A 20,671-nucleotide genomic window follows, 5' to 3' on the forward strand; every position below is an offset into this window, starting at 1 on the left:
CCCAGGAGGCCTGCAGGAGGTTCAGGCCGGGGACGGTGACCGTGGGCCCAGGAGGCCTTCAGGGAGGGTCAGGCCGGGGACGGGGGCCGTGGGCCCAGGAGGCCTGCAGGAGGTTCAGGCCGGGGACGGTGACCGTGGGCCCAGGAGGCCTGCAGGGAGGGTCAGGCCGGGGATGGTGGCCGCGGGCCCAGGAGGCCTGCAAGGAGGTTCAGGCCCAGGGACGGTGGCCGTGGCGCAGAGAGGACGGGGATGCAGGCGGTGGGACAGCCACCGGACCTCATTCTGTGTCTGGTTCAGGTCCAGGGATGGTGACCGTGGCGCAGAGCAGGACGGGGGTGCAGGCGGTGGGACAGCCACCCGGACCTCATTCTGTGTCTGGTTCAGGTCCAGGGATGGTGACCGTGGTGCAGAGCAGGACGGGGGTGCAGGCGGTGGGACAGCCACAGGGACCTCATTCTGTGTCTGGTTCAGGTCCAGGGATGGTGACCGTGGTGCAGAGCAGGACGGGGGTGCAGGCGGTGGGACAGCCACCCGGACCTCATTCTGTGTCTGGTTCAGGTCCAGGGATGGTGACCGTGGTGCAGAGCAGGACGGGGGTGCAGGTGGTGGGACAGCCACCCGGACCTCATTCTGTGTCTGTTGTTCCAAAGATCTGCTGAAACCATTCTTAAAGAATGTGCTCGTGTTGCCAGAAATGATACCTTCTCCAGTAACTACATTTCCTGCAGGAGGCTTTAGATGCCACTGCAGCTGGGCAGGTCTTTGGAAATTGTCTCTGGGCCCCCTGAGCAGGGGATCCTCTGGAGCACGGCAGGTGTCTGGGTCCCCCTGAGGCACCCCATCAAGGGTGCCCCACCCCCCCCACCCAGGGGAGGAAACCGAGGTCCAGGAGGCAGATGGACGTGACCAGAGCAGATTCTCCATGCGCACCTGGGGCGGGCATCATTAGAATCCACCCCAGACTCCCCTTCAAGGGCCCAAACAGCATGACTGCAGGCACACTGGCTCTGAGGCTGATGACGCTGACCGACCCTGGTGTCCCCGCCTCGGCCTGAGGACGCCTGTGTCCAGCCCAACTCTGCAGGGAGCCATAGTCTGGGATCGGGGTATTTTTGAAACATAATTTAATTTAGCTCTTGCAAAGGCAATTATGAGAAGATGAGGAAATCTATCTTCTACTGGTCTGAGGACAGTCAGAGAGTCTGGACCAATTATTACTGACATTAAGAAGACAATTGATTAAAACAGTCATGATCCCTAGCACCAGGTTCCTTCCTGCTGTGTGTGAAATGTTTGAAGACTCTAAGGTTCCCTACCTTCACTTCCCTCACCTGAACTCAGGTCCCCACTCCCTCCAGAAACAGCCCACATCCCCTCAGAGGGTCTCACCCAGAGGCCCTGAGCCAACCTGGATTCACCTTTCAGGTGGGATGGGCAGGTGGAGGTCAGAGACGAGGATGATGCTAGTTGAACACATATCAGACAATTTACCCTGCTCACATCTCCCTTCGTTAATTGGTATAATATTCTACCCATTTCACAAATGAGGAAACCGAGGCACCAAGAGTTTGAATAACTTTTCTGAAGTCAAGTAGCTGGCCGGTGGCAGAAACAAGATATGAACCAGGTCAGTCCCATTTCAAGGTATAATTACGTCCTCCAAATAGGAAAGCATGTATTTACCTGACTACAGACATTTAATCGTTTGTTCATGCACTCAACAAATATTTATTGAATTTCCTCTATGTTCAAGATACTAAGAAAACCATGAAGATAAGTTATACAGACCTGCCCTTTAAGAGCTTTAAAGGTGAGAAGTAGGAGAAATAAAACATGCTGTTGTGTTATAGAGCAGATGATGACGATAGCACTCGTAGAACCGTCACTGGAGGAGAAATGGGAATCCCCAGGGGTGTGGCCCGGCCCCAGGGGAGACCGAGGCCTCCTGATGACCAGCGTGGCGACCTTGTCTTGCACCGGAACCCCCCAGGGTCCATTAATAATTCCAGCGCCCGGAACTCAAACCAGAGCCCCCGGAGGGAGAAGAAGTCTGAGGGGCCCGAGTGCTCCGTGAGCAGCAGGACTGGGAACCAGGCTTTCAGGGCAAGAGGATGCTGATGGAGGAGGGGGTGCAAGGTTAGGGGGGCCATGTTGCGTCCAGCCTGTTGGAGGGCAGCTTTCCAGGGGCCCTGGGAGCAGGGCTGTTGGGAGGATGAGAAATCACCATCAAGTCCGAGGACTCCAGATAGTGAGGTCTTCCTGGGTCTCCCTCATGCCTGAGTGGCAGTGGGGGGACTCTTTCCAGCACGAGGAGACCCCCTTTGCCCCTGGAGACCCGTCCAGCATGGAGGAGCTGATGGGGGGCCTGCTCAGCCCCAGACAGCAGGAAGAGGAGCAGATCTTCCCAGGGCCCGGCCTGTCCTCATGACCCCCACGGCGGAGGTCCATACCCGTCTGGCTGGCCCCTGCTCCCGTCTAGGCGCTGCTCTGTCACAGAGGCTCTCAGTCCTCACTGCCGGCTCTTGCCACCGAGCTCGGGTGGCTGGTGTTGCTGCCGCCTCCCCGCCTGGAAAGAGGGTGGGCGTCCAGGCCACAGCGGGGGCCACCCAGAGCTGCCAGACCCAGGGTGGCCCAGGCGCTGGCCAAGCTCCCCTCACCTTCTGGCCATTGCCTCTCAGTTACCTGGGCTTCGGCTTTGGAGAAACCAAAGACAGGAAGAGTCCAGGGGCTACTGCCTATCCACCCCACCCCAGGCCTCCCTCCTCGGAGGGTAGATTTCATGGGCTCCAGCTGGAACAGGACAGAGGAATAAGAGTCTCAAACTTCGTTACTTAAATTATGATCAAGGAGACTTAAAAGTGCATGGCAGGCCAGCTGCCCGAGAAGGGAGGATGAGCCTTCGACACTGCCGGTGCGGGTGGTGGGCAGATGAGCCCGGCGCCCACTCAGTCCTGTTAGGAAACCAGGTTCACTGAGGCCCTGCTTAGAGCCGCGTCCGGCTCACGATAGGCACCCAGTAACACCATGTGCACAGAGCCCGAGTGAGGGTGGCCCCACCCTCTCAACGCCACTCCCACCCCGTGGGCGCCCCTGCTGGACACACCCATCTCCGCGGGGTCCTCCCAGCCCTGCCCCAGGAGGACCCATCACCTCCATCTGTCTGAGAGGTGTCAGCAGGCTCTGAAACCAGGGCCAGCCCTGAAAAGAGAGGCATCAGAAGACCCCCACGACTCAGCCGGGGAGCCCCTTTGACAGCCGCAGGCCTGGTGGGGTCCAGATGCAGGGGTCCTCAGCCCCGTGCTGGCGGGACCCTCGTCACCAAGGGACCGTGTGTGGGAGCCTGGTCCAGAGCCCAGGAGCTGGCATGGGGCAGGCCACAGAGCGCGGCTGTAACTGATCACCCCGCGGAGCTGGGGAATGAATAATGCAGACGGGAAGCCAGGAGACACAGGCCCCACCCATGCCCGGTGAGGCAGTGAGGCGCAGGCCAGGCGGAGACGCGCTCAGGGACACGAATGGATTAGGTTACGAACACTCTGGGCTTCGCAAGAACGCCTGTAACAGTGATCTCCCAGCCCCTAACGAGCCTGAGCAGGCAGCTCACCTTTCAGGCGCACAGTTCCCATGGGAAGTCGACCCCCGACTCCCCAGAGGGAGGTTGACTTCCAGGCCTGGGATCCGCTGTCTCCTTGGATGTGCAGGATGATGCCTGTGTGGGCAGAGCCATGCCCCCCACAGGCCTGGCCTCCCGCCCGCGGCCCTTATCAAACTCTGACATGCCAGGGAAAGGCAGCCGCCCCCCGTGACCTGGACCCGCAGGGCCTGGCAAGCAGCTGGGACAGGGAGCTCCCCAGGCCGACTGCCCCCATCATCTCAGGCCCTGGGCCTTGATAAGCTTTCTTCCCACAGCCCTGCATCTTGGACGAAAGGCGGCTGACCTGCAAAACCCTTGTTTTCTCTCACTGTGGGAGTGAGGTTTGGTTTCTCCAAAATCAAATCAAGCCTATTTAATCTTCATTTGAAATTGACTGCATAAAGCCTGAGAGCCTAACTAATATTTATTTTAATCTTATGCTTTCAAATTGAGGTTTTCGTTTCAAATTACTCTTCTCTTGGCTGGCAGAAGGCCTGTAAGATGGATGCTGGGTTTTCACTCAGGCCCAACCTGCAGGTCTGGACACTTGCGGAGGAGCTGGTCCTGTCGTGAATTAAGAGGAGGTGACCTCAGCTTTCGCTGAGCTCAGGTTGCATGATTATTAGCAGTTATGTTTAGTTATTGTATTTATCAGAATCAGCTCATATCACCAGAATCTCCATGCAGATGCCCTCAGGGGAGGGCCTCCTTCAAGGCAGCTCTGCCTCTCCCTGGCCTCATCTCCACTCAGACAAGCTTGGGACGCAGCTTCAGAAAAAAAGGGGATTTCCGTGTACACACAGTAGGGCCTGACGGGCTGCCGGGACCTGCCCAGACAGGGAGCAGAGCAGAGCATGCGAACGCGGGGGCTGCAGGGCTGTGCCAGCAACTCTGGGTCTAGAGAGAGATGGGGACACTGTGCGTGAGCGCATGAGTGTATATATGTGTATATATATGCATGTGAGTGCATGAGTGTGTGCACGTGTGTCATATAAATGTGTGTGTACATGTGTGTTTATTGTATACTTGTGTGTATACATGTGTGTGTGGGTGTGCATGCTTGTGCATATGTCCATGCATGTGTTCACATGTATTTGAGTGTACGTGTGTATCCGTGTACATCTGCACGTGCATCTGATTTTGAAGGAGAGTGGGCACCAGGACCATAGCAGAATCTAGAGAATGCATCCCTCTTTTTAAACTCTACTTTTACCCTTTTCTACTTACTTGGACAGAAATTGCATTTTTTGTTTTTTATTAATACAAACAAAAGTCTCAGTGAAGTCATTTTCAGCTTCTCCAGGTCAATAAGGAAATATGCTCAGTTGGGGTGGGGGGCAGTGGGGGACATTCTTACACAGTTCTCCTCAGAGCACACGGCAAGGTGGAAGAGTGGCATCTTCTTGGGCTCCTGGTGTGGGGACGCCCACAGGGCCCCAGTGCCCACCCCTGCTCCCTGCAGGGATCCTGGGGATTGAGCGCAGAGGAACAAGGGAGCCAGAGATGAGGGCTTCTCCTGGGGGAGCGGTCTGAAGACCCAGGCCGCAGTCACCCGCCCAAGGCAGACGGGCGAGCTGCTGCTGCTGCGATTGGAGGCCACAGGCAACCCTGTTATCTGGGCCGGATGGCCTGTCCCCTGCCCAGCATGGCGGAGGACAGCTGGACTGACAGCAAGACCCCTCCAGGCCTGCCTGGTCGGGGGGTCTGCACCGAGACAGCCCCCGGCAGAGGTCCCGAAGACACACGAAGCATCACCGTGAGCACCGACCAGGAGCCGCCTTGTACACCTCCCCCCGCCTCAACCCGGGCCGGTGGTTTCGACTGGCCAGGAGCGGGAGGCCATCCCTGCAGCTCAGCTGGGAAAGATGAGCAAAGGGATCAGAGTCCCAGCCTCACAATGGGGCTTTAAGTTTGTGCTTTGGGCGCTGCTTAGGGTGTCTGCAGAGTGGGCGGGGCGGGGCGGGGGGTGGGGGGGCACCAGCGCCCCTGCTCCTTGCGCCTGCGGGGAAGCCTGCCATCAGTGTGGGCCTTGGTGATTCATTTTTTTCTATGTGATAGTTTAAGTTTTAAAGTTTTTAAAATAGCAGTGGGGTGACTACAGGACTTTTGCTGCCTGTGTGGGTGGGGGGTCCCCGAGCAGACCACGAGAGAGAGAGAGCTGAGGTCCCGCCTGAAGGTTCTGTGACTCTGTCCACACAGACCCGCTAGTTACAGGAATAACTGCTGATCCGTGGGTGGAGTGTATCGTCTGCCACAGCTGTGCCAGATTTAAAATGCCAAAAGTACTGAATAAGTTTTTAGTGTAAGTATGTCCCATGCAATATTTGGGACACATGTAAAAAAGTTGCTTGTTGTCTATGTGAAGTTCAGCTGTACCCCAGTTGTCTGGCTGTCCAAGTGCAAGAGGAAGGCAGGGGTCCCCACTAGGAGTGCTGACGCCCCGTCAGGCCACTCCCGGCCCCTGAGGATTAAATCACCCTGTTCAGGCCATGGGGGCATGGAGCAGATGGAATGAGCTGAGAAAGGCCAGAAGTGGCGTTTCCTGCCCCTGCTGTAGGGGAGTGAGGTCTACAGCCGTCAGATGACGGTGTCCTGTCCTAGGACCCAGAGCCGGCGTCAGTGTCGGGGTGGCAGTTCCAGGTCATAGACCAGGAGCGCCAGATGGCTCTGCCGGGCCCTTCCAGGACGTTCTGTGACCAGCGCACAGGAGAGAGACCCATCCTGCGGGTTTATTCATCATGGAAGGGCTTTAATGTCCTCAGTGCACAAGGGGCCAAAGACACGCTTGAAACATCCTCACCAGCAGGCTGCCCTCCCGCGTTGACGGACAGCCGTCTGACCCACACCTGCCAGAGAAGCAGCTCCAGACAGACAGGGCCGACGGTTCCCAGTGGCCAAGCCACGGCCTCCAAGGTCCGAATTCTCAGGATCACGCTCTCCTGAGGCTGTGGGGCAGCAGGTGGCGGGGGCGCCAACTGCACTGACGTGGTCTGAGGGAGGGGCCGCCCTGGCCATAAGGCAGCCAACCGCACAAAGCCAGACTGGCCCAGAGCTGGCCAGGTTCTGCAGGCCCAGAGGCAGCGAGGGGGTGGGAGCAGGCCTGCAGGGAGACAGCTCTGCCCCCAGCTGCCCGGACGCGCGGGTTCGCACGCAGGTGTTGTCGGCAGGAGATGGTCTCAGGAGGAAGGGAAGCCGCGGCCAGTCTACCCCCGGGCCCTACACCCTTCCCTCCTCCCGGACGCCTGGGACTCAGCACCCCCGATGTGCAGGTGGGGACCAGCCCAGCCCCACCAGTAAGCAGGCGGCTGCAGTGGGTCCAGGAGCTGGGGTCTGAGGGAGACAGGCCAGGCCTCCGGTCCGGCCTCTCTGGGGGGCCCATCAGCCCCGAGGCCAGCGTTTGCCAACCTTTGCACCAGCCTGGCAAGCCCCTGTGAAGGTGCCAGGAACCCCAGCCCAGCCCCTCTCTCGCTGCCCAAACCACTGCCAGCTTGCACCCTGGTGAGCCGTGCATCATGGGGGACTCCATCCAGGAACCAACGCTGGATCCTTTCTGAGTGAAGTGGTGCCAAAAAGTGTAATGTTTCCCACTGGCGCCCCTGACCCGGTGTGGGAGATCTGGCTGGACTGGCCTCCTCCTCCCATGCTGAGTGGCTGGTGGGAGGGCTCGCTGACCCACTGGGCACTGTGGCCAGCCTAGGAAAGCAGACACATGCCCGACTTGGACGAGGGGGCTGCCTCCTGCCCGGAGACGCCCTTCATGTCATCCGGCATCTGTCCATCGGGCCGCCACACGTTCAGGTCCCCGAAGATGCCTGTCTCGATCATCTCCTCCTGCCAGGGGATGGGGCAGGTGCCTGAGGCGAACTCCTGGAAGAATTCCGTGTCCGCTTTGTCAAAGACCACACCCTTGACCGTGGAGAAGGCACCCACATCCTGGATGTTCTTTGCATAGACAGTCCTGGAGTCCGGGACGAAGGGCGGGGTCAGCATCCCTGTGGGGGGACAGGAGACCCCGGGCCTAAGCCGACAGCCAGGGACGGGGGGCTGCTTGCAGAGACCCCCTGTGTCTGAGCCCCCCCACGCTGCCCTGGGGGAGATGAGCCGTGCGCGCCCCTCCCAGGGTGCCGAGCAAGGCTGGACACTCAGTCCAGTCCGGACTCCTGTCGTCAGAACCTGCCTCCCCCTCCACCCTCCTCAGAAGCCCATAAGGAAGGTGGGCACCATCCCTGCCTCACCACCCCCATCCCGCCGTGCCCCCCAGCCCTGCACCAGGCTCCGGCCTGCAGGTGGACCCAGACGCTCAGGATAAATGCCTGCCCTCTCGCCCCACCCTCGTCTGCATGGACCCCGGGCCGCATCAGCCCGGCCAGGTGTGGCCTTGGGACAAACGTCCAGCTTCAGCTTCCAGAGTCCTGACCGCTCGGGCTGCCGGGCCCCCTGCACACCACCAACCCTGCCTATGGCTGGTCTGGGTGGCTCCCCAGGTGCCAGCACCTTCGGTTCAGCTGGGGCTGCCTCCACCCGACCCTTCCCTCAAAGGTGACTCCTATGAGAGCGTCAGGCCATGAGGTCGCAGGCTCAAGCTCCTAGGATGTGGCTCGGGGGGGTGTGGTGGGTCCAACGTGTCTCTCCCTCAGACACACGTGCACACACTCACATGTGCACACACTCACAAAGTGCACACATTCGCACATGCACATGCTCACTTGCACCTGCTCGTAAAAGACCCGGCAGCAAACCCGGGTTGGATGATGACTGGAGAAATCCCACTTGACTTGGCTCGTGGGTTCCTTAAAGGAAGCACCCAGCCACGGGTTCGGGTGCTTAGCACAAAGGGGGGTCAGGGTGCCTTCAGGACCCATCCAACCCTTGCCGCCTCCGAGGGTGCCCAAGAGGCCCGACCCAAGAAGGTCCGGTCCAGGGCTTGTTGTGACGAGCAGGGGCAGGGTCCGTGGCACCGTCGGGCAGAGGACGCTGCAGGGGTTTTGCCCAGGCCACCTGCCCCGCTAGCTTCACACTGAGCTTCTGGATGCCCACGGGACGGGTCAGTCGCGGGGTTCACCCAGCCCCCCGCGGGCAGTACCGGCCTCCAGCTGCCGCCAGCTGACATCTCTGAAGAGGGGGTGCGTGCGGAGCCCATCGCAGGAGCCATCCCGGAACCCCAGGCGCTTCTCGGGGTCCTTCTGCAGCAGCGCCTCGCAGAAGTCCTTGCTGCCCGGGCTGAACTTGTCGGGGTAGGTGACCGCCTGCTCCAGGACCCTCTGCTTCAGCTCCTTGTTCTCCACCTGCATGGTGGGCGCAGCACCATCCGCCCAGTCACACCGCGGGGCCCCTCCCACCACCCGGGCCCCCTGCAGCTGCAAACACAGCAGTGCCATGGCCCAGGCGGCCCAGCCTCAGGAGGGGTGCACGCCACCCTCCCACAGACTGGGCCCCCCGCAGCTGCAAACACAGCTGTGCCATAGCCCAGGCGGCCCAGCCTCAGGAGGGGCGCACACCACCCTCCCACAGACTGGCTCAGCCTCGCAGTCAGGGCACGAAACCCTGAAGGCGGAGACTTGTACCCCCACGACATCCCCTCTAGCTGCTGAGGGGCAGGCGTCCACGGGGTCCATGGGGCCACAGTTCAAGCCAGCTCCCCAAAGCTCCATCAGCAGGGAGCTCCCTGACAACCGCCCCGGAATTCTCTACCCCACCGCAGCCAAATGGTGACTGGGCCTCTCTCTGTCGGTCAGATTTGCCCTTCCTGAAACTCCTAAAACTTCACGGGGGTGGGAGCGTCTAGAGTCACTCTTCCGGGTCCACATTCTTGCATTCATCGTGACAGGTTCGAGACCTGTCCATGTCGTGGGTGTATCCAGGGTTCCTCGCCAATGAACAGACCAAGGATGGACCACAGAATATTCAGAGGGACCACGATGGACCAGACAATGGACAGATCATGATAGTTCACTTTCTCATAAAAGTTCCTTATGTTGGTTTTCCCCAGAACACAGGGACCTTGGCAGGGCTGTGGGCTCGACACAGGCCCTGAGGGCTTAAGTCCCGAGGCCAGTGTGGACCCCATCCTGCTGCTCTATGCTGCTCTTCTAAGCCGAGGTCAAGGAGACTCGCTGGTTCAAGGCAGAGGTTCAGACACAGGATAGCCCTGCGCGTTTGTCGAGGGGGAGGTCCTCACTCTTGGGGGACCCGGTTTGTTCTCGCAACTGTCTCGGGAGAGGCGTGGGACTGGGTAGGGGTGCCATGGGGTGGTCTAGCAGAAGAGATGGACTGTTGAGACCTACAGGCAAGCCGAGGGGCTGCAGGCACAGATGACAAGCCTCATCTAAAATGCCGTCCACCCCAGGCCTCCTCACCCCAGCTCCGAGCTGGGTGGTGTGGCACCCATGGACAGGCTGCTTTGCTTTTCTTGTTCTGAACACGGACGAGGCCTCCGGACGCCTCTGCTCACGGCCCTGCTGGGCAGGGCAGAGCGCCCCAGGGAGGCGATGGGCCACCCCAGGACAGGAGTGGGCCAGGGAGGCCCGGCCCAGAGCCCCTCAGTGCCCACTGCCCCAGGACACCTGGGGATGCTGCGATGCCTGGAGCAGGGCCTGCGGTCAGCACCGGCAAGGAAAGCCCCCAGGCCGAGCTGCTCCTGGAGCAGGGCTGGCGTCTGGAGACCATGGATGACGTCACTGTGTCCCCCTCCTGCCCAGGGCAGACCTGCCCCGAGAGCCTAGTGCTCCCCCATGGAGGGCCACCGCCAGGTCAGTGGGGGACGCTGCCCCCGTGACCCCCACGCACACAGGACTGCTGGCGCTCCTACCTTCTCTCCGCGGGCTCGGAAGGGCCCTCTGGCCGCGATCATCTCATACAGTGTGACGCCCAGGGCGAAGTAATCCACGGAAAAGTCATACTCCTCCCCCTGCAGGAGCTCAGGGGCCATGAACCCTGGGCAGGAAGGGAGGGACTCAGCGGCCAGCAAGAGGAGCAGACACCCGGTCTCCCTGGAACCAGCAGCAGCCTTGCACTGTGACACATGGGCAGACCCCCGCCCCTGGGAGGTGCCCCCCGTCCTGAGTGTCCCCTAGGCACGGCCGCTCCCAGCAGAGAGCCCCCACCCAGGGCAGGTCTGCCCCACTCTGGTGCCCACGGCAGACGGAGCGGGTGTCTGGGGCTCGCGAGGGGCCTGCAGGTCAGCGGGTCTGTGGTCAGAGGCAGGCGCTTGGTTGCTGCCCAAAGGAGCCCAAAAGGAGAGACCAGAGTCCCAGTGTCCAAAGAGCGGGCTGGACGCCAGCGGCCTGTGCTTTCCACCTCTGGGGGGTTGGGGTCACATGCCAGGCCCCAGGGGCTGAAGGGGGCACCCTGGAGCCTGCCCCAGCCTCCGGCCCTGCGTGCCCAGTGCGGAAGCCAGCCTGGCACATGGGGAGGTGGACAGGCAGCATCTGGGGCCCGTGGGGCACTCCCGGGGCGGGGGGTGCTCGGGAAGTCGGGGGCCTCTCTGCTCGGATGACTGGATGTCCCCCCAAACCAAAGCTGAACGTGTGTCTGTCTCCGGCCTCTCTGAGCTCTGCAGAATCTGCCCGCGTTTATGGCGAGTTCCCAAGGGGGACGTGACCACAGGACATTCTCCCAGGGGCTGCAGGTCAAGTTCAGAAGAATCACGGGCCCCGAACGCAGCCATTCATCAGGGAATTACACTGCCATCCAGGTGCCGCAGGTGCAAGAAAGACACGTTCACCAACCACCGTTCTCCATGGAAACGTCCAGGAGGAGGCCCCGCGGAGACGCAGCGTCCCGGCAGCAGACAGCCCGCTGGCCCCTGCCCTCCGCGCCGCCCGCTCGGACCCACAGACGCGGTCTTCAGTGGTGACGGTGAAAGTCGCCGCGTGAAGGAAGGACCGAGCTGGCAACGAGCGAGTGAACAGGGCTCCGTCCGGGCGTCAGCTCCTCGGGGGGAGCCTCCCGTCTCCCTCTCGCCCTGGCAGGGCCACGCGAGTCCCCACTTGGGTGGACTGCGGCTGGCCGGGGCTGGAGGGAGCGGGGCCGGGGAAGGAGGTACGGAGGGCTCCGTGAGGCCTCACTGGACGCCCCTGACCCCAGGCCCTGCGGGGCTGCTCGCGGCCACACCCGGCGCCTGACCTCAGAGGCTCTGCTCAGAGCAGCCCGCGGACAGAGCGCCCGCCCGGCCAGGCCTGGCGCCCCCTGGCGGCCAGCAAGGCCTCCCGCAAGCAGGGCGGGCCACACCTGCGGTCCAGCGGCGAGGCCTGGCGCCCCCTGGCGGCCAGCAGGGCCCCCTGCTAGCAGGGCGGGCCACACCTGCGGTCCAGCGGGCTCTGTCCGGGCCCCGGGGAGGGACCCCTGCGGTGTTCTCCTAAGGACGCGAGTCCCCGGAAGAGGCGAGAGGCGGCTCCCTCACACACTCAGGCCCAGGGAGGAACCTCAGAGATCTGGCCCAGGATCCGGAGAATTCAAGACAGAACCTTTTCCTAAGTAAAGCCCTAAATGAGAAAGACCTACGGTCTTTGGGGACAGACAGCCCCCAAAGGAGCTGAGAGCACAGGATGGGGCAGAACAAAGCCCAGAGGCCCCGGGCCCGGGCCCTCTCTTTCCCCAGAGCTGAGCACGCAGGGGAGGGGCAGATTTGCTGAGAAAGCCTGCAGAAACCCAGGGCCATCAGGAGCAGGGAGGGCGTGGCGGTCTGCGTGTGAGTCTGGGTGCCTGGCGGTGAGACGCCCACGCCATCCCTCGCTGTGAAGCCTCTGCTCCCACCCGCCAGGGGTGAGAGGGGATGCAGGCAGGACCCTCCAGGCACACTCGTGTGAACACACACACACGCTCTGGACACGGTCAGCCCCCTACTGCACGGCCTCCCCGTGGCCATGAGGCGTGGGGAGGGGTGGGCCTGGCACCCCCCGAGGCCTTCTCCCCGTCTGCCCCCTGGGATGCCTGCAGCTGAGCCCCTGCCCGGCCCCGCCCAGTGCCCCTTCCCTCTGCCCTGCCACCCTCAGCGCAGACCCCAGGCTCTGTTCACGGCGGCGCTGGGGGGCTTCTGTTTTCAAGGGTGGGCAGGGTGCCACTTCCTCACAGCTGTGCAGGCCCCTGGCTGTTTCCCTGCCTACTCTGCGATGAGGGAGCAGTTTTCCGGCACCCCAGCATTTACCATGCCCCCGGCCCCAGGCCCCAGGCCCTGGGACTCCAGGACGGGCCCTGCCCCTTGCCCCCTCTGCAGATGGCGGAGCAGTTTTCTGACACCCCAGCGTTCACCATGCCCCTGCCTCAGGCCACGGGACCCCAGGACGGGCCCTGCCCCTACCCCCAGAGAGGTTGCGCCCCCAGAGAGCCCTCACCTGGGGTCCCCGCGTAGCCCTTGGTCTTGGTCTGCCCTTCCTTCAGCTCCACGGCCAGCCCAAGGTCGGAAATGCGGACGTTGCCTGGAGAGCAAACACAGCTCAGGTCACTTATGGCCCCACGAACAGAGGCCCGCAGTCTTCCTGGAGCCGTGGAAGCCTTGGCCAGCTTTCGCACACACACACACACCAGGCACGCACACGTTCACGAGCACGGCACAGGCACACACAGGAGACCCCACTCCCGGCCGTGGGCAGACAGGGGCGCCCAGCGGCCCCGGCCTGGAGTCGGGGGCACTGGCCCCCAGGCAGCCGCCTCTTTTAGTTCTGCAGCCGCGGCCCGTGGGGCAGCTGGTGCCAGTTGGCCTCTGACGGGGATCAGACCCTACAGTCACTTGCAGGAGGCCTCGGCCTCGGGAGTTGCTTTGTGATAAGAAGCCCAGTTTGACTCCTCACACAGGCAGCAAGGAAAGTGATGAGTGAGGACTCGGCCATGGCCCTAACTGTTTACTAACAGCTGATGAGTGAGGACTCGGCCATGGCCCTAACTGTTTACTAACAGCTCCACACGCTCCTGATGCCTGGAACAAGTCCCTGCAGCCCTGGGCGCCCAGTCAGGCTCCGGATTTCCCCTGGGGATAATCACTGAACGAACAATAAACAGACGTCAGCTGGGTCTTTGTGCTATGGAACTATAACCAGCATTTATCAAAGTTGGTCCCTCTTCTGATGACTCGTCAGGCTGCAGAGGGGAGTCAGGGGAGCGAGGCTGGGCGGGGAGACAGGAGGGCAGGGCGGGGAGACAGGAGGGCTGGGCGGGGAGACCAGGAGAGCAGGGCGGGGAGACCAGGAGAGCAGGGAGGGGAGACCAGGAGAGCAGGGAGGGGAGACCAGGAGAGCAAGGAGGGGAGACCAGGAGAGCAGGGAGGGGAGGCTGGGCCGGGAGGCAGGAGGGCAGGGAGGCCGGGCAGGGAGGGGGGCCGGGCAGGGAGCCCGCCGCACCATCATCGTCCAGCAGCACGTTCTCGGGCTTGAGGTCTCGGTAGACGATGTTCCGCTGGTGCAGATGCTCCAGGCCGCTGACGATCTGGGCCGTGTAGAAGATGGCGCGAGGCTCCTGGAAGCCAGGGTTCTCCTCGTCCACGTTGTAGATGTGGTACCTGGGGGCAGACCGCGCAGAGTCTGTGCATCTCTGGCACAGCCACAAGCCACGGGCCCACAGTTCTGACGGGAAGCAATATCTGAGGGAAACGGTGAGGGCTGAGGCTGTCCAGCCTGAGGAGCCCGCGGCAGAGCTGGGACCCCGCCCTGGTGTCCTCGCCCCCTTCGTCCTCTTCGTTTAGCTCCAGAGCCGCTACCGGCAAAAGCAGGCGGTTCTCCCAGCCCCTGCCACCCCAGCCCAGAGGGCTGGGAAACGGCCCCCAAAGCCACTTGACAGCCACCAGCGAAGGAGCCAGGCAGAGGAGGTGCAGGCCGGCTGCGACCAGCCCAAGGCCCGTTCGGCGCAAGCGGCTGACCCAGAGCCTAGGAGCCTGCTCCAGCTTGGGGTGCAGCCTGGTGCAATGGAGTACAGTGCAGAATAACATAATATAACGCAGTATAACAGCGCCGGGCTATGCACGACAGCGTGGCGCAGTGTGGTTCGGTACCATGCGATATAACAACGCCGCGCCGCGCAGGGCAGCGTGCTGCAGCAGGGGGCACGACGGGACAGGGTGAGGCGGGCAGCCTCGCCCAGCGTGGCATGGCGCAGCATGCAGGCTGACGTGCACAGCACAGCGCAGGCCGTGCACGCCGACATCACACTGCGTCCCCAGCTCCCTGCAGGGCGTGGTGGGCAGGTGAGGCAGGCGAGCGTCAAGGTCCTTCTCTTGTTGTTTGCGCGCTCCAGACCCTTCGCTCGTCCTCCATGAACGCACGCAGGTGACTCAGCCAGAGCCTCAGCCCCTCACCTGGAGAGGGGGGCCAACAACTCACCAGGCCAAGTTTCAGTGCAGGAGAACCTGGACAGGGGCCGGGGCCGAGCGACAGCCCCATACCCTCAGGAGGGACATGTGAGTCCCAAAGTGTCTCAGAGGCCCTAGCTGACTCTCCACAGCAGGCATGGACTACCAGTATTTACCTTTATCCCCGTCTCACAGACCAGCGCTGGCCAAGAGTGGCCGAGCTGCCCAGCTGACCAGTGGGTCCTTTCCCCGCCAAGAGCCCAGTGTCGGGCCCCCAGGTCTCCCGCAAATCCAGACCCTCTGGTCCTCCCTGCGGGCTGATGGCCAACATCGCCACACTGTGCTTCCAGCTTTGCCATCACCCTCCAGGGCCCCCACATCTCACTGAGACCACGGACGCCTCAAGGACTAGCAACCAGAAGACAGAGAGGAAGGCTTGAGGATGACAGGGCTTCTCCTCATCACTCATTCTCAGCATATGGGAAGCAGCCCCTCTGGCCCCAGAGATGCTGCACAGTCAGCCAAGCCCTTCCAGCCCCGCTCCCACGAGGCCGAGAGGCGCCTTACCGAATGTCACCTCCGTTCATGATGGTCATCACCAGGCAGAGGTCTGTCTTGGTCTCGAAGGCGTAGGCCAGGGACACGATGAACCTGCTGTGAACTTTGGTGAGGATCTTCTTCTCCACCATCGCACCCTGTGGAGCGGGCGAGCCCCCAGGTTCAGGCAGGAAAGGAAAGCCGCCCCAAACAGCCAAGTTCCACCAACCAGATAATGTCCCAGTGGAGTTGCAGGTATATTTTTTAAAAGGTTGTACAAAGCGACTGGTTCAAAATTGGGAAAGGACCACCACAAGGCCGTGTATTATCACCCTGTTTATGTCAAATTATATGCAGAGTAAATCACATGAAATGCCAGGCTGCATGAATCACAAGCTGGAATCAGGATCGCCAGGAGAAATATCAACAACCTCAGAAATGCAGATGACACCACTCTAACGTCGGAAAGTGAAGAGGAAGTAAAGAGCCTCTTGAAGAAGGTGAAAGAGACAGTGAAAAAGCTGGCTTACAACTCAACATTCAAAAACCTAAGATCATAGCATGTGGTATCATCACTTCATGACAAATACAAGGAAAAAAAGTAGAAGCAATAAAAATTTTGTTTTTTTGGACTCCGAAATCACTGCAATGCTGACTGCAGCCATGAAATTAAAAGACACTTGAAATTAAAAGAAGAAAAGCTATGACCAACATATACAGCATATTAAGAAGCAGAGACATCACTTTGCTGACAAAGGTCTGTATAGTCAAAGCTATGATTTTTCCAGTAGCCATGTATGGATGTGAGATTTGGACAATAAGAAGGCTGAGTGCTGAAGAATTGATGCTTTTGAACTGTGGTGTTGGAGAAGACTCTTGAGAGTCCCTTGGGCTGCAAGGAGATCCAACCAGTCCATCCTAAAGGAGATCAGTCCTGAATATTCATTGGAAGGACTGATGCTGAAGCTTCAACACTTTGACCACCTGATGGGAAGCAGTAATTCATTGAAAAAGACCCTGATGCTGGGAAAGATTGAAGGCAGGAGGAGAAGGGGTGATAGAGGACGAGATGGTTGCATGGCATCACCGATTCAATGGACGCGAGCTTGAGCAAGCTCCGGGAGTTGGTGATGAACAGGGAAGCCTGGCGTGCTGCAGTCCCTGGGGTCGCAGCGAGCCGGACACGAGTGAGCGACTGAACAACAGCAGCAGACCATTTTCGAGTAACTGTGATGCGCCTCACAAGCCCCGTTTCGCAGGGACAGGGCACAGCCCGGGGACCCGTCACACGCAGGGCCTTCGGAGTTCCTGGGGCCTCGAGCAAGGGGGCTCCCGCCACCAGCCTTGCAAACGCCCCTGAGGTCACGCGGGTCCCTAGGCACCTGTCAGCACTGGCCTTCCCTGCCAGCTCTGCCTCTGCAGACCCAGCCTTCTCCTCCCGTCCAGGCCTCTGGACAATGGAGATCAGCCAGGCCCACTGGCCAGCACCCTCCCAAGCCACCCCACACCCCTGGTCACTTTCTACACTCATCTTAAAACCCTATGAAGTCCATTTAACGTGCTCCTAAAAGTTGTGCTGGGTAAGAAGAGCCCTTCTTGATATGGAAAGCCCTTTCTCTCCACTGAATAGGAAGATCTGAGGCAGATTTTACTTTGTAAAAGTTCAGTAAGGTTCCTGAACCCAGGAGAGAAGCATCTTAATACCCTAACGGCTGGGTTAAGATTGCAGGTAGATGGCCCCGAGGGTGACTGCTGCCCCAGAGTCCATCAGGCAGAACGCCTTCGGGGGGCCCTGGGCAGGGTGCTGCAGGCGGCTGCCGTTCGCACCAGCACGGGAACGCCGGTGCCGGATGGAGCATGGAGGAGGTGAGTATCTGAGACACTAAGCCGCTTTCTCTGATCCCACCTGAACGGAGCCTGATGCCAGAGGCAGAGCGGGGGGGCCTCTGCCCCTTGCACACCCCCGCCCCCCGCCCCGGGACCTGGGCAGCGCTGAGCCAGGTGCCCCGGCCTCCCCACACCAGCCCCGGGGATGCCCTGGGCAGCCTCCTCACTGCACAACCAGGGAGTCCTAGGAAGCCAGAAGAAGGGGTCTGGGGAACTGATCCAGCCTCCCCGGCATTGGCTGCTGTGTCTCATGGGGGCACCGACAGATCGAGGGCAAGGAAGGTGGCACACCACCCTTGCCAGCTATGCCCAGGCCATGCTTCGAGGAGGACAGCCACCCGGCCCGGCCCAGGCGTGGGGCTGGAAGCTTAGAGCAGCTAGACAAGCCTAACCGCAGGCCCAGCGTGGAGCCTCACCCGCGCCGGCGGCCCTGGCCAGGTGCTCAGCAGCTGTGCAGGCAGGCAGGCCCGACCAGGGGGCGCAGGGGCCCGACCCCACCCAGGGCCGCCCCCGAGCAGCACAACCCACCTGGTACCCCTTCCGCTTCTTCAGCCGCTTCTTGTTCAGCTTCTTGCATGCATACAGCTTGCCGGTGGCCTTCATCTGGCAGGCGAACACCTCCCCGAAGCCGCCCCGCCCCAGCACCCTGAAGTCTAGGAACCAGTCCTCGCCCATGGGCTGGGCCTCCAGCCACTTCCACTGCAAGAAACGCAGGAAGTAGAGGCTGTCCAGGAACTCCTGGAAGGGGGCCTGGCCTAGATGTGCCAGGACGGCCCGCAGCAAGGGCTGGAAGAGCCCGTCCCCCGCCTCCTCCCGGGCCCGCGCCGCCGTCTCTGCATCCAGAAAGCCACAGAAGAGCTGGGCCTGGGGGTCCAGGTACTCGGCCCGGATGGCCTGGGCCTTCTGCGGCCGGAGGGTGTCGTCGGCCGTGTCGTAGTCCTCAATGTCCTTCCAGAGCTGCAGGGCCGGCCCGTGCTGCTCGTGGGCCCGCAGGAACTGCTGGAAGAGCCGCTTGCCGATGGGCTGCTCCAGGCACATGCCCTCGAAGCCCAGGTCCAGACTTGCCCGGAGCGCCTCGCACTTGGACAGTGGGGGCAGCTTGAGCCTGGCCAGGTACTTCCTGTCCCGGGAGGCCGGGCCACTGCTCGCGTCCAAGCTGCCCCGGGCCGCGATGAAGGCCGAATTGGCCACCACTGTCTCCAGGGACCCGAAATCCATCCTGGCGCCGGGCCCTCTCCACGTCCGGCTCCTGCGTCCCCAGCCGGCCTGACCCGCTGTCCTTGGCCTGTGGCCCGTCCCCGCCCTCGGGACGGGAGGCTGGCCGGGCAGCAGGAGCCCCAGGAAGCCCGCTGACGCAGCTCAGGCTAAATCCCGGCCAGAGTGGAGGACGTGCAAGGCAGTGAGCAGGTGCCAGAAGGAGACAATCCCTAAGCTGCTCGCAGATGGATTAGCCAGGCCGTGGTGCCCGCCCCTTCCTGCGAGGAAGGACACGCGGGGCCCAGGCCCACCTCACGGGCCCAGAGCCCCTGCCTCATGGGAGCCACCCTGTCCATCCCGCTGGCTGGAGCAGACGAGCCGGACCCTCGTCTGTTTCCTGGTGGGGACACGGGAGCCCAGGAAGAAACTCAGTTCACGAACGTGGCCGGTTTTCCCCACTGTGTGCCATTTTTGTCTTTAGAAAAGCAATCAGTGAGAAGACCAGCCGATGACGGTTTAGAAATGGACTTCCCAGATGTCCACAGGCGAGACACTGGCCAGGGGACCAGTGGTATGAGGACTGACATTCGTCCCGACCTGACACTGACAACAGCGCCCTCGCCCTGAGGTAACCCTGGCCTTGCAGAGGGATCAGCGCCTCGTCAGCCCCGGCCCTCGCCTGTGCGTGGCTGGTGGGGCAGAATGCCAAGAGAAGCGTTCAGGTGAAAACAGAACAGGACCCAGGACACACCAACTGTACCTGCGGTTGAGGCCCCATGGAGAGAGGGGATTGAAGAGGCCAGGGGCACACCTGGGGCTCCTCTGAGACACACCTGGGCTCACCTGGGGCTCACCTGGGACACACCTGGGACACACCTGGGGCTCACCTGGGACACACCTGGGCACACCTGGGGCTCACCTCGGTACAGCCTTGTTGGTCTTGTTCTAGTAGGCAGTAGGTGCTCAGTACCTACAGTAAGGAAAAGAATGCCAAGGATGTGATGGGGGTTGGTGACAGTTTAAAGGGAGAAGTGAAGGGCCACAGAAACACAGAACACCCCAGGAGAAGACATCAGGTAACCGGACTCACAGTGGAAGGACAGGGCTCCAGAGGGCAGGGAGACTCTGCAGGGGTGGGAGAGACGACGGACTCTGCAGCATCTGGGGAGGCAGAAAAGAGGACTTGTGACAGAGAAGGAGGGTTGGCACGTCCAGCCCAGCACTTCCTGGCAGGTGACCTTGGGCTGACCGCTTCAACCCCTTCTTACCTTTTCTTCAACCCGCCAGGGATCGGATGGGGCAGCAACCCCCGCACATGTATGGGCCTGAGTCCCTTCTTCAGTGCTTCTTATTCTGTGTCCTGCACCGGAGCCTCCCAGTGGCGCCAGGCACTCAGATCACCGGGAGAAAGAAGGATCTGCTTTGGTGGGCCTGGGCCTGAGGTCAGGACACAGCCCGAGAGGCACGGTCTGAGGACAGCGAAGCCCGCTGGATGAACTCTGAGCTCCCTCCTTAAATGTGTTTATCACGGGACTTAGGGACTGGAGAGCAAACCCGTCTCTGAGAGGAGTCAAGTACACAGAGCTTCCCAAACTCATCGGGCCCTTTTCCAAAATTAAAGCTTTTATTCAGAGTGACTGCAGACTCACGTGCAGTTATAAGAAGAAATGCAGAGACCCCCATGCCCTCCCCCCCTCACCCACTGACGGCATCTCCCCCACTTAGCACAGGGTTGAAGCATGTATACCAACGTGGACTCGGCCAGCACTCAGGACCCCTGACATCACATGGCCCCCTTTTATAGACAACCACCCCCTTCCCTCCCTGACACCGTCCTGAACCCTGAAAACCACTCAGCTGGTCTCCATCTCCATAAAGCTGCCATTTTAAGAATGTTCTACGTTGCAGTCCATGGGGTCTCAAAGAGAAAGACACAGTTCAGCAGCTGAGAAACAACAAGTCCACATGAGTGGAGTCACAAGTTATGCAACTTTGGGGACTGGCTCTTTTCACTCAGCGTGACTCCCTGGAGGCAAGCAGGTGGCTAGCCGCACCCGTAGGACTGCTGAGTGCTATTCCACGGTGTGGGCGGACCGTGGCTAGCTTAATCATTCACTCGTTGAAGGACATCTAGGTTG

At 61.1% G+C, this 20,671-nt stretch overlaps 1 protein-coding gene across 1 annotated transcript; it reads right to left on the bottom strand.

The window, feature by feature from the left end:
- Nucleotides 1-6,799: 6,799 nt before the first annotated feature.
- GRK1 (G protein-coupled receptor kinase 1) lies at nt 6,800-18,554 on the bottom strand. The gene is made up of 7 exons (XM_020900626.2): nt 17,865-18,554; nt 15,480-15,607; nt 13,969-14,126; nt 12,967-13,050; nt 10,443-10,567; nt 8,718-8,919; nt 6,800-7,626 (listed from the first exon to the last, which is right to left on the bottom strand). Exons 1-7 carry the CDS (start codon nt 18,552-18,554, stop codon nt 7,328-7,330), a joined length of 1,686 nt encoding a protein of 561 aa, XP_020756285.2. The 3' UTR covers nt 6,800-7,327.
- Nucleotides 18,555-20,671: the final 2,117 nt, after the last annotated feature.

Source organism: Odocoileus virginianus, chromosome 8 (genome assembly GCF_023699985.2).
Source record: "Odocoileus virginianus isolate 20LAN1187 ecotype Illinois chromosome 8, Ovbor_1.2, whole genome shotgun sequence".
Lineage (NCBI taxonomy): Eukaryota > Metazoa > Chordata > Mammalia > Artiodactyla > Cervidae > Odocoileus > Odocoileus virginianus.